Source organism: Elephas maximus, chromosome 1 (genome assembly GCF_024166365.1).
Source record: "Elephas maximus indicus isolate mEleMax1 chromosome 1, mEleMax1 primary haplotype, whole genome shotgun sequence".
NCBI classification, from domain to species: domain Eukaryota; kingdom Metazoa; phylum Chordata; class Mammalia; order Proboscidea; family Elephantidae; genus Elephas; species Elephas maximus.
In genome coordinates, this window is record NC_064819.1 from 73,579,977 (window position 1) to 73,597,994 (window position 18,018).

The window sequence follows — 18,018 nt, forward strand, 5'->3', positions numbered from 1 at the left end:
CCAAAGAACACGCTCTACTCCCAGTGCTTCTTTCTTAGTGGTATGAGGTCCCCATGTCTCTCTGCTCGCTTCTCTCTTTTATATCTCAAAAGAGGTTGGCCTAAGACACTATCCGATCTTGTAGATGTCATCAATATAACTGCCGCTAATGCATCTTATTGCATCATAGTGATAGGATTTACAACACACAAGGAAATTACATCATATGAAAAAATGGTAGACAGTCATACAATACTGGGAATCATGACCTAGCCAAGTTGACAGGTATTTGGAGGTGATACAATTCAATCCATGACAATGACCTTCCAGGTAAGTGACCTAGCTTTCCTATGTCTCAGTGCTCTCTTCTTTAAAATAGAGAAAATAGTCATATCTTACCTCATGAGTCCACCACCCACTGTCAGTTTGTCATACTCTGGTGGCTTGTGTGTCATTGTGATGCTGGAAGCTATGCCACCGGTATTTCAAATACCATCCGGGTTACCCATGGTGGACAGGCTTCAGCAGACCTTCCAGACTAAGGCAAACTAGGAAGAAAGGCCTGGCAATCTACTACCAAAAATTACCAAATGAAATCCTTATGGATCACAACAGAACATTGTCTGACTCACTTGCTTGGGACACATTCATCAGGAAGGCTCAATTGCTAAAGGAGGGCATCATGTTTGGTGATGTAAAGGGCCAACAAAGATGAGAGAGAACTCCGTGAGATGGATTGGCACAATAGACATAAAGATGAACTCGAACATGTGGGCGATCATAAGAATAAGGAAGGAACCAGGCTACTTTTCATTCTGTTGTACATAAGGTCATCATGAGTTGAAGTCAACTCGATGGCAGTTATCTAGCTATCTACCTCAGAAGTATGCTGTGAGGATTGCATAACTAATATATATATAGTGCTTAGAGAGTGCTTGGAAAATAATAAGCAATTAATAAATGCTATTTTTTGCTATAATTGAGGATCTATCATTTGCCGGGCCCTGTGCTGGACCCTGGAGATAACAGCAGTGAGCAGGGCTGATATAGCCCCTGCCCCCGAGGGGTGAACAGGCTGGCAGCAAAAAACAGACATGAAGCCAGCAAATGAGTGCTGCAGTCTAGTATGTAATGGGAAACACAGTCCCTTCCATCTCCTCTTCCATGTATGAGAACCTCAGTAGCACAGCTAAATGCCCTACTTAATCCACAATTTCAAAGCCCAAATGCCATCCTCACTGTCTTGGTAATACATGGTCTTTTTTGAAAGAACGCATGAAACGCTTGATATTTATCAACTCTGGAAGTCAAGTCCATCTGTGGTCTGCATGATGTCTGATGAGAATGCCTAACGGGATTTGGCAGTTTGAATCTATCAGCTGCTCTTTGGAAACCCTATGAGGCAGTTCTCTGTTCCATAGGGTTGCTCTGAGTCAGAATTGACTCGATGGCAACAGGTTTGTTTTTTGTTTGTTTTCTGCAGGCAAAGAGGACTTTGAAGACTTGCATACTTCCACTCCTTAAGTGTTCCCATTTACCTGAACCTAGTGTCCTTTTTTTTTTAGTGTCCTTTCTCACCTATAGGTCTTTACACACACTATTTCCTTTGCCTGGAACACCTCTTCCACTCCATCTCCATGGCTTACATTTTCTTGCCTGGGTAAATTCTACATCTCCTTCATGGCTCAGTCTGGGTATCACTTCTTCCATGAAGTCTTCCCCCTCTCCTTCCACCGCATTCAGATTGCGGCAAGTGTCCAAATGTGGGCCACCGCTTCCGGCCGTCCCAGTGATATTACATCTGACTGCATCGCTTTACGGAAGTCAGGATGGCCGAGCGGTCTAAGGCGCTGCGTTCAGGTCGCAGTCTCCCCTGGAGGCGTGGGTTCGAATCCCACTCCTGACAGTACAGTTTTGGCTCTTTAGCGGAGCAGTGGTTAAGAGTTCGACTGCCATCCAACAGAATTGGGTAGTTTGAATCTACCATCTCCTCTCTGGAAGCACTGTGAGGCAGTTTTCTGTTCCGCAGGTTCGCGAGGAGTCAGAATTGACTCGGTGGCAACAGGTTTGTTGGTTGTTTGGTAGTGTAATTGCCATTGAATTATTTGCCTCACCTTCCCACCAGCCTCGTTAGGGTTCATGACTCCTGCCTGTGTGATTAGCATAGTTCGTGCCACATAATAGGTCCTTCCACAAACAGCCACTGAATGAATAAACAAACTTTTGATTGCACTGCATTTCAACTTTGCCACATAGATTGCTTCCATGACTGATATATGGAGAGTTAGGAAGAGTTGCTTTTGGTAGCGATGGTGAGACTCTTCACTGGGAATGTCCTATGGCTTCAGCATCATCCGCAGTGGTACAGACCATCGGAATCGACTCGATGGCAACGGGTTTGGCCACAAGAACCCTGTAAAGGTGTATTACTGGAGCCTGAGCAGGAGGGTGGAAGTTTAGGCAGGCTTAGTCACAGGATGAAAGAGTGATATAGTGTTGACCCAGCCTACTTCACCATTTGGGAGAAGTCTGTACTTTCAGCTTCAAAAAAAGGCTTTTCTGGGTGAAGGTAGAGGGTTCTGGTGAAAAAGAAGGGTCTGCCTTTCAAATGCTTATAAAGAAAACTGAGGAATTAATTTCCAGAGTGAGAAGGAAAACTCTCCCTAGAAGTAGAGCTGCTTTCTGAGCTACTCCCCAAAGTATCTGGACATTTTGTTCCCCGCAGATAGGACCCGAGATCATATTTCCACCTTGGCAATTTATATAAAATAATGTGCTCTGAGGACAAAAGCCAGGCTGACGGAACTTTCTGTGCCCGATGAGTGGGGGCTGCTGAGTCTTGGGATTTGAGTGGGCGGGCGGACAACAGTTACAGCAAACTTCATTTCCCTGACCTTTTGTTTCTATGTGAAGGGCCTCAAGTAAGAGTAAAACTCGTGGCTTCTTTTCCACTTCTTATTTTCTCTTTCTCTTGGAGAGATTGGGAGAAGGAACCTCTCAACCCTTCCTTGACTTCTAGTCCGCCTGGATGTGCTGTGGGCCTCAAAGTTTTTGCCTGTCGGAGGAGGCTACCCACTCCTTGAACACAATCAAATGGATGTTTCTCCCTGCCAGCTTCATCCTGAAGTCACAATGGCAAATATTTATTTTCTGTTTGATTTTCCTTTCCAAAAAACGCTAAGCAAAAGGCTATCTTTTTAAACAGCCGGATTGTTTTATATGATTAGATTTTACTCGGTGCTATGAATTGTCGGAGATGCTGCAGCCTCCTCAACAACACATTTCTCAGCCATTGTCCTTTCTAAAACACTGAGAGTGCATCCGTTTGGGATTTCCCCAGGAAAGAGAATACAGTGACCAGAGATTATGATGTTGCTTGTAGTTTATATTTGGTGGCTGTACCTCCTGCTTTCCCTGGTTTCTTTTGTGCGCTCTGAAAAAATATTTATATGAAATAAAAATACAAGAAATACAGAAATTCTTCTGAAAGAAAAAAAAATTATCTTTAACTCTCTTTTGTAGACATTGAGAGAGAACCAAACTCAGATCCACATAAAACTTCTCTGAAACCCCATAAGGTAAAGTTACCTTCAAGATTACATACACACATAACCCTATGGCTACCCCGACTCCCTTTTTTGAGGGCGGAAAACCGCAAAAGGCCCCGCTGGGATTCGAACCCAGGATCTCCTGTTTACTAGACAGGCGCTTTAACCAGCTAAGCCACGGAGCCAACACGGCAGCGCTCTTCTTTATTCACAAGGAAAAGGAATGCTCTCTGCTTCTGTTCTGTATTTATCTTTCCGTACCAGATCTACCAGAAGTCAAGAGCAGCCCAGATGTATCCTCAGAACCTCAAAAGGAACCCCCGTCTGGCCCCCCAAAGAACTGATAAACCGCGCAGCTGCGGGCAAACTGAGTCCCCTTCGAGTGATAGGCAAACGCGGGCGCGAGCCTGAATCCGTGGGGCACTCAAGAAGAATCTTCGTTGAGAGGCCAGCTGGAAGGGCATAAGCTCAGGAACGATCATCGTCATCCTCACGTTGGTAAAGCATGACCTGGGTCACTGAGGTAAGGAAGCTGAGGAAAAGGAAGAGACCACGTGTATACCCTAACACCCTTCCAGGTGACCCCAAGACCAAGAATTGATTCTTGCAAGAAGCAAGCTATATGTTCTTTATTTCAAGAGTTTTAATTAAAATTCCAAGTATTTCTCAGTAAATTTGAGTTCCACTGGCCTGCTACTTGCTTATAATGTTAACTAATGGAAATTCCAAAGTGGGCCTTAAAAATGCAAGACTTCATAATTAAAAACCTAGTCTTGGAAGGAAATAAGGGAGAAGTCCCCTCTCCTCTGCAGCTTTAGAGGGAGAGCAGCTTTCTTCACAAAACGTGTCCAAAGGATCCAGTTTTATAAGGTGTCAAATTGAGAGCACTCACAAGAATTTATATATTGTCATGGGGGCTTGTGTCTTTGTAACTGTTCCCAAGTTATTCTGTTCTCTGTTAAAATAAATTTGTCCTTGGAAGTATGATTTGAACAAAGGGGTTTAGTTTACAAATTGTTATGATGTTGTGAAAGTAACTTCCAAGGAAAACCCTGTAATTGTGATTGTCTTACTTGAAATCTGTTGTCCTGGTGTTAATGTGGCAATTGGTACTTCATGTTTCTAAGCTGTATCAGTATTTGAAGGATTTCTCTCTCATACTGTAAGGCAGCCACTGGCACTTACCTTCGTTCACATACACGATGGGGAAAAAATAAAAGTCTATGACTCTGCTAGATTTCTTATTTTCATAAAATGATTGAGAGTCTATGAACTCAACACTTAATTTGATTGAGTCTCAATGAAATAAGTACCTATTTCTCTCATATATTAAGACTAGCCATATTATTAGTTTGTTTAGAACCAATTAATTATAAACACCAGAGCCAGTTCCCAAGGAGCAGCTAGGTGGATTCAAACCACCAGCCTTTTGGTTAGCAGCCTAGCTCTTAATCACTGCACCACCAAGGCACCATAGTCAGCACAGTCACACCTAATACGACTTTGACCAAACTGTAGCAGACATTTGGCTACACAGCAGAGCCAACAGTTTGGCTTTTTCCTCTGACTTGCAGCTGATAATGTTTGCACAGAATTTCTAAAAAGTCATAGAAGTTGTCTAACTAGCCAGAGACAAGCCCCAAGAGAAAACCAAGACATTGAGCAACAATTTCCAGAAATAGGGCGTGAACTACATCTTCTACTCAGTTTCCAGTGTGACCAGGAAGGACTATGGAAAGGTCCCTCACATTGGCTCTGCTCCACACATCCAAAACTGGAGAAGTTGTAGATCGAAGTGACACAGACTATTAACAATAATGCAAAGTAATGTGGGAATGGCAGACAGTGTAGTTTTCCATAGGCCTGAGAACCCAGAAGAACAGTGCACTGAAACTCAAGGGAGAAGAATGTCCCTGTGATCCTTAGTTTTATATTGTCAACTTGGTTAGGCTATAGTATTCAGTTATTCAATCAAAAACATTAAGATGTTGCTGTGAACATATTTTATATATCTACAGGTCCTTGACTGTAAGGGGGATTATCCTCAATAAAGTGGGTGGGTATCATCCAATCAGTTGAAAGGCCTTAGCAGAAAAACCGAGGTTTCCTTAAGAAAGAAATTCTGCCTCAAGACTACAACATCAGCTCCTGTTCAACAGTTTCCAGCCTACTGACCGACCGACCGGTCCTACAGATTTCAGATTTTCCAGCCCCCACAATTGTATAAGCCGATTCATTGAACGAAATCTCTTCTTCGAAACAGAAGTATATATATCCTGTTTCTCTGGAGACACCTGACTGGTACAACCACTGAAGAAAAGACTGGAGACTGGAATTGTAACTCTCAGAAAATAAGACCCAGTAGAAAGATATCCAAAACAAAATAAAAGCATGCCCCAACTCATATCAGGTTGTGAACATGGCTGAGAAATTTGAGAGAGTGAAAGAGGCCTTCAAAACCTGCAAGACAAAGGGAGGGGTTTGCAGACAAACATTGGGGAGAGCAAAAGTGGACAGGGCCTTCAGCCACCTGAGTTGAAAGATGTTTTGAGGTGCAGATGGGACCTGTGACCTCCAAAAGGCCCTGAGATCTGGCCTCCCTCTCTGGGAGGTTTCCTGTGTGGCAGGGATAAAACGGAAGGGGAGGTACTCCCATTTGCTTTGTTTATGAAAATTCAGGCACAGTTTTTAATGCTTCCAAACTCCTTTTCAGAATAGAAATCTCCTCTTGCTTCTAATGGGGATGTGGTTGTCCATGAACTTGGATGGGAAAACAAAAGCTTATTTTGATTAACCTGTTACTAAAATTTTGTATTTACTTTTGTTATAAATGTAGGCAACAAACCTACATATTTTAGCTCCTATGACTTTATCACTATTGGAAATCCCAAATATTTTCTCATGAAATTTCAGTTCTTGATGATTTTGTAAAATAAAATTTATGCTCATTATTATTTTGAAATTACAATATTTATTAGACTCAGTGTTGGATCTTGTTATTTAGTGCAGTAATAAAGAAGCACAAATATTACTGTCATAGTTCTTTAATATTTTGATAGCTTATTTCAACATAATTGGTTTCCTTTTGAAATCTTATGCATTTACCTTTTTTCTTTACATTTAAAAGTGTTATTCTGAGATGGAGTTCGTTTTCACCAAACTGCGCTGTGTACCCATAGGAGAAAGCCTGGTGAGAAGACCCCTGTTCTATGGTCTAGGAGGAATCCGTAACTGGGCCTACCTTAATTTTTATGCAGAAAGAGCAGAAACATGTATATTTTTCTTTAGAGCTGTTGCAACCTTATGAACCGAGAATATTTTCTAATCTCAGTATGAACATTCTCAGTATCAGGTAGTTTTACTCCTGTTCATTAGCCATCAACTTGTTTACAGTGGCTCAACAGGCATGGGGATAAAGACTCCCGAGAATATAGAGGCTTAAACACACACACACACACCTGAGACATGTTCTGAGAAAGCAAACAAATGAGTATTCTAGTGTGTGCTACTTGACGATGCTCGTTTTTAAAAGAGTCAGATTCTGAGATGTAAACCCTGCTGTAGGAGAAACATGCAATGAGGCTGCCTAGCACACCGTCTTGCTTAGTAAATATTTGATTTTTTTTTTTTCTTTTTTTCAACGAGTCAGGGAGAGATAAGAAAGTCAGGTCATGTCACCCTCCAAAGGCTTCCAATTTCCTACAGACTAACAGCCAACCCTTTGCGGCGGCCTACAAGGCCTGCAAGGCCATCTCCCTGGCTTCCCCCTTTTACCAGTCTCCTAACCCTCTCCTCTTGGCCGTGGCCTGCTCACGGCTGGAACACCCCAAGCTGCTTCCACCTCCTACCCTTTGTCCCGGCGATTTCCTCTGTCCAGGGCACTCTTTCCTCTGATACCCACTTTTCTGTCTGGTTCATCTTCACTGCTGGGCTTTCCTCTCCCTTTTCCGTTTTATTTTTTCCTGCAAGAGCTTATCACCATTATTTTACTTATATCACCATTATTTTACTTATTTAGTGCTTTCTTATCTGTCTCTGCCTCAGTCAGCTAATCTTGAGGGCAGGGATCATGTTAGTTTTATTTACGGTTGTACAGCATCATCTTGAATCAATGAAATCAATGGATGAATGCATGTACATATGCATGAATGGAAAGGTCATATACCCGCAGAGGATGCCGGGCTTGCCTCCCGCCGCCACTTTTCGGCCGACAGTGACAGGCCAGGGAAGGAAAGTACAGACCCTAAAGCGCGTGCAGAAGTGGTCGCTGGGGAGCCCACGCACAGCTAGCCTAAACTAAGCTAAGCTAAAAAAAAAAAAAAAAAGAAAAAAGAAAAAAACTAGCGGGGGAAAAAGACAGCTTTTAGCCAAAGTGCAAACACTACAGGAAAAACCGGTGCCGCGGCCTGGTGTCTGATCAAGGGATACCCGCTACTACGCCACCTACGCGCAGGGCCAGTGGCGCAATGGATAACGCGTCTGACTACGGATCAGAAGATTCCAGGTTCGACTCCTGGCTGGCTCGGTCTGTGCAGCTCCACTTTTCTCTTTTTTTCACCCCTTCAGCCCACCTGAGTTCAAATAAGTAAGAAAATCTGTGCAAGGCAAAGTTTACCCGGAAGTCTCCTGAGGGCAGAATACTCGGCTTTTGACCACAGCTGGAGGGAAAATTCCACATGCGACCATACCCAACGTACCCGTCTTCCACGACCTGGCCTGTCTATCTCGGCTGAAGGATGAGTTTGAAATAACATTAATGCAAACGGGAAGAAATTAAGACTTGGACCGAGAGGATGCGGTCTGTGAGTCTCGTTGGTTTCCCTGATTTGAGAAGCCCGCACGGAGACACATGCTTACTCTAACATGAGGCACATTCACAAGGACGGCCAGTGGAAGAGCGTGGGAGTTAAAGGCAGAACACTAGACTCAGAGAGCGGCTTTACATCGGGTTTCCGTAGTGTAGTGGTTATCACGTTCGCCTCACACGCGAAAGGTCCCCGGTTCGAAACCGGGCGGAAACATATTTTTTTTCTCATAATTATTTTTTTTTATTTTTAAATATCACACTTTCATAAACACGCCCCCTCCTCTTTCTGTCTTGCTTGCTCCGGCGGAGTCGCTAAGGCGGCGCTGCCTAGGGTGGGTCCGAAGTCCCTCGGCCTAGGAGGCCCACACTCGCAATCATCAGGCGGAAACCGGAACGCCAGCCTCTCCGCGAGAGAAAGATGTGGCAGTCCGCTTCTGTAAAGAAAAGATCACAGCCTTGGAAATCCTATGGGGCAGTTCTACTCTGTCCTATAGGGTTGCTGTGAGTCGGAATCAACTCGACGGCAACAGGTTTGGTTTGGTTTTTCGGTTTCCCGGCCTGGGACGCGCGGCAGGCCGCCCGCAGCCCCGGAAGCGCATCCTCGCCTTCCCTCGCCTTCCTGTTCGCGGCGGTGCGGGCCCCGCGCGTCTCCAGCGTCTCACAGTCTGCGCCCGCCCTCCACCAGCCGAGGGCACCCGCGCCGCCGGCGCCACTCCTTGGATCCCCGTACCCCTCGGAGGCCGCGAGACTTGGGTAAGCGCCTCACGGTTCAGGGGACTTACTGTGCTCCTCCAGAAAATGGAGAGGGTGTCCCTCCGCCCTGCAAGTACCTGGGACCCTCCTGCAATATGGCCCTCGTCATGATTGGGGACCTCGGCCTTGCCATCCCTTCTCCAAAGTAACTGCAGTGTCTCTCCTGGGTTCCGAGTGTGAATCCCTGGGAAAGGCAGAATCCGGGAGGAGGGGTTGCACAGGCTACAGGCGCGACAGGAATGTCCCCACGGGGCCTCTAAGGTGAGATGCATAAAAAAGACAGGCGAGGAGAGGGTTTGAAAGGATTGAGTCGGCAGGACTGTGGCCTGGAAGAGGTCGTAGGGGGTAGGTTGGTCTATCTTGGGCTGGGCTCTCCCTCCCTTGCCACCTTACAGGGCATCACCTTCAGGAAACTCCCACCTAGGAGACACCCCGGGGCTGAATCTCCCTCTACTTTGACCTACTGCTCTTTCTGTCAGAAAAAAAAATGGGTCCCAAAGTTAAGACTAAGTGAATTTTGGCTTGCAGCTTGAGAAAAACCAATGGCAACACCTGTTTAAAATCAGGGCTTGTGCACTGGGTTTGGCCTTTGACTGCTGACTCTTTGACCCCGACCTCTGTCTGACACTGTTCTGCTTTCATTAATGTTAATTGAATCAATGAAACGCTTTTGTGGGAAAGAAATATTGTTATTCCACCTGACAGCCTCAAGGGTATCTTCAGGATTTACTTCTTAAATGTATTATTACTACAGGTATTATTACTATTTCTAGGGGTTAGCCAGGCCTAGCCTCTCAAATCACCCTTTCCACGTACCCTCTAATGAGTGATATGAATGTGATGTTTTTAGGACCATAAGAAAAGAAAGTGTAGTCCTTACCTAATGAGCTGGGGTGTTTTGTTTAAACAGCCTGCTTGTATAGGCATTCCTTTTCTTGGCCTTATTACCCCTGCACTTAAATACCCTCTCTGAAAGACTCATGCTTTTATCATTTTGCTGGTTCTCTTGTTAGCAGGATAATAAGCTTGGGCATGTACTCAGTAGCAATTTGTCTAAGATCTTTTCTTTTAAGATCCCCTATATCCTCCCCCCTCCCCGCCGCCCCAGAAATAAAAGTAAGTTCGTGTGCTGCCCTGAAAGGGAGTGGAAGGTCCCAGGGGCCCAGGAGGTGACAGGGTTTTGACCTCCCCATCTTTCTCTGATCCCAGTGGGCAAGAGTGCTTCAGCTGGGAAGCCGAGTGAGCCCTAAGCCAGGCAGTTGCAGGTGGGTGACAATTTGTTTGGGAGCCTATGGCTTAGTCCTCTTCCAAACAGGTGCATTCTGGAAGGATGCAGCAGCAGCTCTACCTTTTTGACTTCCTGCCCTTTCTCATGGTTTTTATAATGTCTCTCAACATTGGTTCCTTCATTTTAAGAACAGCTGTCTCTCCCACTCCTTTGCTGGGTCCACTATTACCCTACTCAAAGTTGTCTTACATGATTTCTCATGGTCCTACCACCCCTTTCCCTCAGCCTCCCTAACTTAACCCCAAGTGGAGTTATACTTCATTTGGAAGGTGGAGAACAAATAGGGCCCTGGAGAGTGATTGACGCCATGTGACTCCTTGCTCCTCTAGCACACCACACCTTGCATACAATCTTTTATTTTTATTTTTTTTTTAAGTTATAGTCTTTATTCTCTCTTAATTAAGCTTGGTGTTAGTAACCTTTCAATGTACTACCTCACCATAAGTAAGAGGCAGAGAGAAAGTGTGGCCTTCTGACTCTGCCGTGGGATGGAGACAAGAACCCAAGTTAGAACTATCACCCAGAACCCCAGTTCAGTAACAGTCAAGGGAGCAGGCGGATGCTGCTAAAATGTGCCCTACATGTGTTTGTCGGGAATGAGGTGGGAGGTGAGTATTGAATGAGATGGAAGTTGGTCCATGGATGCCTGAAACAGACCCACAATGACAGAGGCAAAATCATGGAAAAGAGATTTTGAGAGCTGGGTGAGACCTCAAGGTTAATCTCATTCAAGATGTGTCCCAGGTCACTAAGGCCTTTGCACTGTTTCCTATTTCTGAGGACAGAGATTTGTGTGTTATGTACATTATTGATACAGTTTGGGCAATTCCTAGGAGTTCATCTCACAGATGAACTCGTACCCACATCTCATCTTCCGCAGCATTAGCATATTTTTTTTCAGAAGAAAACTTGTATTTTCTCCTTTAATTTGTCTTTTTTAAAAAAAGCTTTTTTTTTTTTTCTGGTTAATTCAAGCTTCATGGGTCTTTTTCTAATGAAAAATTAGAAGTCTTCCCAGTTAACCAAAGGATTCTAAGAAAGGGATAGAGCAGATATTACCTCTCCCTTGCAGCTGCTGAAGGAGAGAGACCCTTCTTCATACAAAATAAGTAAGCTGGTTAAATGAGGACTTAAATTGCAATCTTTAACAAGAATTTCAGCCCAGTTCTGTGCAATGTGAAGATATGTGATTAAAAATTTCACTAACTTGTTTTGTTCTGTTCTCTGTTAGTATAATTTTGTCCTTGGAAGTGTTATTTTAACAAAGGGGAATTGTTAGATTCCTAAAACTAAGAATTTTTCCTGTGTCTTGGGAAATAACCTCAGTATCTGTCTTGATAATTTCTTGCCCTGGTGATACCATTGAAATTCATATCTTTATATCCCCCAAAGTTATAAAATTACTTACAAGATTTCTTTCACATGCATGATAGAATATTCTTAATTGTATAATGCTTCTCTGTTTTATTATTTGACAAATGATTTAAGTTACATCACTGTGTGGTGAGAGCTCCCTCTTTCTCCAACCCTCCTCAGCCTTCATGGAAATGACCTTTTATCCCTCTGGCCCTTTTTCATTATTTGTGTATCTGTCTCCTACATTTGTAAGGTCTCTGGACAGTCAGTCACTGGGTCTCCTGATCAGCCTTCTAAAGGTGAGTTTCAAGGAACTAATTCATATTTGTATACCTAGATAAGGTATCCAGCCAGTGGCCTGTTTTCCATAAATTTATCTTTATTGTCACTTGCTGTGTTTTGGCCTTTGACATGTGGCGATCACGGTCCCTCAGCTTGAAATGGACTGCAAGTGATCTATCTTGAAGAAGACCGAGCCCAGGAAACAGATTGTGTGAGCATTCCCACACCAGGAGATGGGCTGAGAAACACAATTTTGGAGTAAGATGGAAGGAGAATGGTATGGAGTATCCATTCTGTAGCGAAGGATGTCCTAGGACAAAAACTCATCCTTCAATTTCCTCTGTCATTGTCTGGCAATAAAAAGGTCTCTAAGAATATAGGCAGAATATTTAGGATGACCGTATCATTTACTGCCGAAGCTGAGACACTTGAGAGAGTAAAAGGAAGCACTGTTAATATTATGCTAGAGCAACAGGTATAAAAAGTCATCCCAGTATTAGAACAAGTGATTCCCATATCCTATAATGTCTCTTTTTTTGGTTTGGTTTTTATAATGTCTCTCAACATTGGTTCCTTCATTTTAAGAATAGCTGTCTCTCCCACTCCTTTTCTGGGTCCACTATTACCCTACTCAAAGTTGCCTTACATGATTTCTGGAATCCTTCTCAAATATTTTCTTTAAAAATTCCTTTCCCTTATTGTGCCTGAATTTTAATTAAAAAATAAAAATCTCTTGTTCTCTTAAGATCTGTTGAAACATTTCTTTAGTGGTATATTTGAGAGAGAGAAGAAGGGAAACAGAAATTAGGTATAAATTCATATAATGTTTAGGAGAAGATGTCTTCAGGACAGAATGGGTCAGGTCTAGTTGGATCAGCACAATTGTAGCATGCCTCAGTGGTAGCAGGGAGATTAATGACACCATTACTTTCTAGCCCCTCAGTAATTCAGTCTCCCTGAAAAGGGGGCAAGGGAAGAGCACAGTGAGGGCAGAGAAGGGTCCGGGCTTATTTCACATTAGCTTTTCAGTAAAGAGCTAGTCACTGTAAGAACACAGCTGTTTCCCTTCTCAATTTTAATCGCTGTTTCCAGAGTACCTTTCAAGATACTAGGGGAGATACTGACTGATTCAGGGCACACTCAAGAACACTAGTTCTTCCTTCTGCTTTATACAGAATTTCATGTCTATCTCTATCCCACAAGAAAGAAGGAAAAATACAAAATTTCCAGAAATTCTAGCCGTGAGGAAAAAAAACGAGGAGCATAGATAATGTGATGTTTTAGCACCATTTACCAGTGGTCACTTTGTTAGCCAAGCAACATGTAAATGAATGAAATCTAAGGTTGCCCAAGTACTTCTGTGTTTTCCAGTAAATCAATGTAGGACAAGATAATTAAAAAAAAAAAAAAAATGGTGACATGGGGGCAGTGCACAGGGTTATGAAATTTCCTAGGAAATATTTTCAAGGGCGAGGCAGAAGGGGCGAGTAGCTAGTCTTGGCTGAAAGTTCTAAAGAAGCTAGGTAGTGCCCGTGAATGGCAGCCATAGGTACAGGTCCTAATTAGCCAAACTCAAGTCACTTTTTTTTCCTGCCTCTGTGGCACTGAATCTGTACTCTTGGCTACCTAGTATTCTTTCTGCTATACCCCTCACCTCTTTAGTAGTTTTTAGGAACCACTGAGCAGGACACAAAGTTTTTCCATGCAAGATACAGAGAATCATGTTGCAACAGCCACACCCTCTCCTCTGCCCAGTTCAAGGAGGAGAACACCACCACCTCTTCTTACCTCGGGACTAACCTCCAGGCCCTCCCCAGTCGTGTCTGTTTCCCAGCCTCGTCAGAGGTGACTACTGTCCTGATTTCTAAACTTATGCCTTGCTTTTATTTAGTTTTACTACTTGCTTGCAGCCAAAATAACACGTCATTTGGTTTTACACATCATATAAATGGATCTATACTGTATGTATTCTTCTGCAACTTGCTCTTTTATTTTATTTTATTTATTTTGGTATTGTTGAGAATATACACAGCAAAACATACACCAGTTCAACAGTTTCTACATGTACAGTTCAGTGATGTTGATTATATTCTTTAAGTTGTGCAGCCATTCTCACCCTTCTTTTCTGACTTGTTCCTCCCCCATTAATATAAACTCACTGCCCCCTAAAGTTCCTATCCAGTCTTTTTCAAGTTGCTGTTGTCAGTTTGATCCTATATAGATAGTCCATAGAAGAGCATGCTTGTTAAAGTGGAGGGTCAGTGAAAAAGAGGAAGACCCTCAATGAGATGGATTGACAGAATGGCTGCAACAATGGGCTTAAGCATAACGATTGTGAGGATGGTGCAGAACCGGACAGTGTTTTGTTCTGTTGTACACAGGGTCGCTATGAGTCAGAACCGACTCAATAGCACCTAACAACAAAAATAACTAGACGAGAATAATGCTCAAGGCAGACATTTTTTACTAGTTAAGTTAAACAATTTTTTGGTTTTAAGAAGACTTCAGGGGATATTTTTGGTATAAGGTTTAAAGATTATCTCAGGGCAATAGTGTCAGAGGTTCATCCAGCCTCCATGGCTCCAGAAAGTCTGGAGTCCGTGAGAGTTTGAATTCTGTTCTGCAGTTTCCCCATTTTGATCAGGATTCATCTGTAGAATCTTTGATCAAAATATTCAGTAATGGCAGCCGGGCACCATCCAGCTCTTCTGGTCTCATGGCAAAGGAGGTATGCAACTTGCTTTTTTGTTCAACATTATATTCTTGATATTTTTACGTGTTTTTGCATGCAGCTGTAGTCTATTCATTTTTGCTGCTGAATAGTATCCCCTTGTATAGATATTACCATGATTTATTTATCCATTACTATTGAGGGGCATTTGGGTGGCTTCTAATTTTTTGAAATTACAGTATTACTAGAAACATTCTTATAGGGGTCTTCTGTGCATACCTCCAAGAATCGCTTTAGGTAAACACCTAGAAGTAAAATTGCTTTAGATAATACCACATCGGGTTTCTAAAGTGAATACACTAATTCATACACACATACATACACACCAACAGTGTATTTAACTACTATTTTGATTGCTTCACATCAGCTAAGCCCTTGATATTGTTAGACCACTTAGTTTTTACCAATTCAGTGGCTATGAAATGTTATCTCCTGTGGTTTTAATATTCGCTTCCCATGTTACTCATCAGGTTGAACATATTTTCACCATTCATACTGCTTCTAAAAAGTGCTTGTTAACACTTTTGTCCACTGTTTTAAAATTTCATCTTGTCGTTTCCTCATGGGTCTGTAGGATTTCTTTATATATTCTGGGTTCCAATCCTTTGTCAGTTATATGTGTTGCAAATATTTTTGCCCTGTTTGCAACTTATCCTTTTACTTTTATATCATTTCTTTTTGATAAACACAAGTTAATTACTTTTAATATAGTGAAATAGTTAAATTTGTTCATCTTTCCCTTTATTGTTTTCATTTTTGTGTCTTATTAAAGAAACCTGTCCCGGAGCAGTGTGAGGGAGGCAGAGGCGCCCCCTGGACTAGCAAAGCCACCTGTCAAACACTGCTGCCACCATGCCCAAGCGAAAGGCTAAAGGGGATGCTAAAAGTGACAAAGCAAAGGTGAAGGATGAGCCACAGAGGAGATCAGCGCGGCTGTCTGCTAAACCTGCCCCTCCAAAACCAGAGCCTAGGCCAAAAAAGCCGCCTACAAAGAAGGGAGAGAAACTTCCCAAGGGGAGAAAGGGGAAAGCAGATGCTGGCAAAGATGGAACCAACCCTGCAAAAAACAGAGATGCCTCTACAGTCCAGGCACAGAAAGCGGAAGGCACTGGAGATGCAAAGTGAAGTATACATTTTTGATAGCTCTGTACTTCTAACAACTGCTGTTCAAAATACTATGTTTTTTTTAAATCAAGTTTTGTAAAACTATAGAATTTTGGTTTAGCTTTTTTTTTTTTAAGTTATGTTATTAGCATACAGAATGCTTCATTGTTCTCTTTTGTGGAAAGGGCAAATACCACTAATAGAATGTGTCTCAGAAGCTAGATAGAAAGGGAAGAAAATAGGATTTTCTATCCCGGGTTTCGAGGATTGTTCTTGGTCATGAGGGATTCCCTCACATTTGTGCATCAGGCCACTTTGACACAGAAGCCTTGTGTGTGTGTGGCGGGGGCAAAACTTCACGTCTTCTTCTCTTTCCCTGATGCCATCAGCATAGACTTAACTTCTTCAAACAAGAGTCTTGATGTGGTCCTGGCACCCCTAAAATTAGCAGTGTCAGGCAACAGTACTCAGGCAATACAGAATTTCTGGTGATGATATCAAGATGGTGTTGCTCGGAAGATCCACAGTTCCTGTTTTTAGTTCGCGAATCATCCCACTGAGAATTCAGCACCTTTTAGTTTATTTCCTCCACATCAGTTGGCCTGTGAAGAGCTCTTAAACTACATGCCTCATGTGAGATGTCCACCCCTCTGAAAACTTTTCCTGTACAAAGCAGCAAAAAAGGACTTTGTTGACTTTTACAGTGACTTTTTCCAGAGGGGAATTTGGGAATTTAAAGTGTTATTATTGCCGATGCCCTGGTGGGAGTAACGTGATTGTTTCTGAAAATTAAAAAAAGCTGAATACAAATTGCTTAGGAGGGGAAATCGTCTCCTACCAGAAGCCAGAAAGACATTCTCCTGTACTGCCTTGGAAAGTTTTGTAGTTTTGCTTTTCATATTTACCTTTTGTCTGCTCTGATTTTTGTGAAAAGTATGAGGTTGAAGTCCAATTTAATATTTTTTCCATATGAATAAGTAGTTGTCTGTTTACTGAAAAGTTCGTCCTTTCCCCGCTGATTTGTGACATTAGGTGTTTCATAAATCAAGTTTCTGTGTATCTGTGTGTGTGTCTGAGTCTGTTGATAGGCTCTATTCTGACCTACTGATCAATTTGTCTAGCCTTGTGCCAGTGCTATACTGTCCTGATTACTACACTTTTTAAAAAAGGTTTTAATATTAGAGTACAAATCCCACCTCCACCTTCAACATCACCATCAAATTTTTTTTCTTAGGAGAGTCTTGGCTGTTCTTAGCCACCTGCTCTTCCAGGTTCTATATCAAAAAACAAAGCAAACTTGTTGGGATTTTGATTGAATTTCTGTTGAATTTATAGATTGGTTTGGGAAGCCATATCATCTTTACAATATTGGGTCTTCTAATCCATGACCATGATACAGCTTTCCATTTATTTAGGCCTTTTAAATGTCTTTCAATAAAGTTTTATAATTTTCTCCATAAATGCCTTCTTTTGTCAGTGTTTCTTAGGGACTTTATATTTTTTGATGCTATTTTATATGGTATGTTTTCAGTTACTACTTTGTATTTTTTACCATTGTTGATTTTTGCATCCAGTAGCCTTGCGAAACCCTCATTAATTCTTACATTTGTATATTCTTTTGGGTTTTCTACAGAGACAGCTGTCTTAGGCTGGGTTCTCTAGAGAAGCAAAACCAGTGAAGCTTGTGTGTGTATGTGTGTAGAGAGAGATTTATATCAAAGAAGTGGCTTACACGGTTGTAGAGGCTGGAAAGTCACAAGTCTGTGGGCCAGACATCAGACTGGAGGCTTCTCTTGACTCATGTCACTGCAGTGGCTGATGAACCCAAGATCACCAGGTCAGACAGCAGGCTGTGAGGGTGACAAATCCAGGATTGGCAGGCAGTATGGCAAGCCGCTGGCTCAAATCCCAAGAACTGGAGTTCAGATGATGACAAGTCAGATGCAGGATCCAGAGTGAGCAAAAGCCAGCGAGCTTTGCCAGAAAGTCCATATATATTGGATGCAGGCTATACCCCAAAGGAAACTCTCTTTCAACTGATTGGCTACTCAAGCAGATCTCATCATGGAGATGATAATATTGTATCAGATCTCATCATGGAGGTGATTACATCATTATGTAACTGCCAAACTACATCATAACTGTCAAACCACTGAGAATCATGGCCTAA

The 18,018-nt window shown here is 42.6% G+C and overlaps 1 protein-coding gene and 4 non-coding genes across 10 annotated transcripts; 4 read left to right on the top strand and 1 right to left on the bottom strand.

The window, feature by feature from the left end:
- Positions 1–1,802: 1,802 nt before the first annotated feature.
- Positions 1,803–1,885, top strand: TRNAL-CAG (transfer RNA leucine (anticodon CAG)). Its single transcript has one exon. It is a non-coding gene; the product is annotated as a tRNA-Leu (tRNA).
- A 1,753-nt stretch (positions 1,886–3,638) lies between these two features.
- TRNAT-AGU (transfer RNA threonine (anticodon AGU)) lies at positions 3,639–3,712 on the bottom strand. The gene has a single exon. It is a non-coding gene; the product is annotated as a tRNA-Thr (tRNA).
- A 4,267-nt stretch (positions 3,713–7,979) lies between these two features.
- On the top strand, positions 7,980–8,052 carry TRNAR-ACG (transfer RNA arginine (anticodon ACG)). The gene has a single exon. It is a non-coding gene; the product is annotated as a tRNA-Arg (tRNA).
- A 423-nt stretch (positions 8,053–8,475) lies between these two features.
- On the top strand, positions 8,476–8,548 carry TRNAV-CAC (transfer RNA valine (anticodon CAC)). The gene has a single exon. It is a non-coding gene; the product is annotated as a tRNA-Val (tRNA).
- A 196-nt stretch (positions 8,549–8,744) lies between these two features.
- HMGN4 (high mobility group nucleosomal binding domain 4) lies at positions 8,745–17,317 on the top strand. 6 transcript variants are annotated; one of them, XM_049885819.1, is made up of 4 exons: positions 8,745–9,087; positions 11,985–12,030; positions 12,166–12,290; positions 15,517–17,317. In XM_049885819.1, exon 4 carries the CDS (start codon positions 15,597–15,599, stop codon positions 15,867–15,869), a length of 273 nt encoding a protein of 90 aa, XP_049741776.1. In that variant the 5' UTR covers positions 8,745–9,087; positions 11,985–12,030; positions 12,166–12,290; positions 15,517–15,596; the 3' UTR covers positions 15,870–17,317. The 6 variants fall into 6 exon arrangements, with proteins under 6 accessions (XP_049741776.1, XP_049741786.1, XP_049741758.1 ...); XM_049885829.1 differs by having other exon boundaries at positions 12,166–12,224; XM_049885801.1 differs by lacking the exon at positions 12,166–12,290.
- The last annotated feature ends 701 nt before the right edge of the window (positions 17,318–18,018 follow it).

Bases quoted from the DNA above. Each gene is read 5' to 3' on its own strand.
- HMGN4 (XM_049885819.1), top strand. From the start codon at position 15,597: ATGCCCAAGCGAAAGGCTAAAGGGGATGCTAAAAGTGACAAAGCAAAG.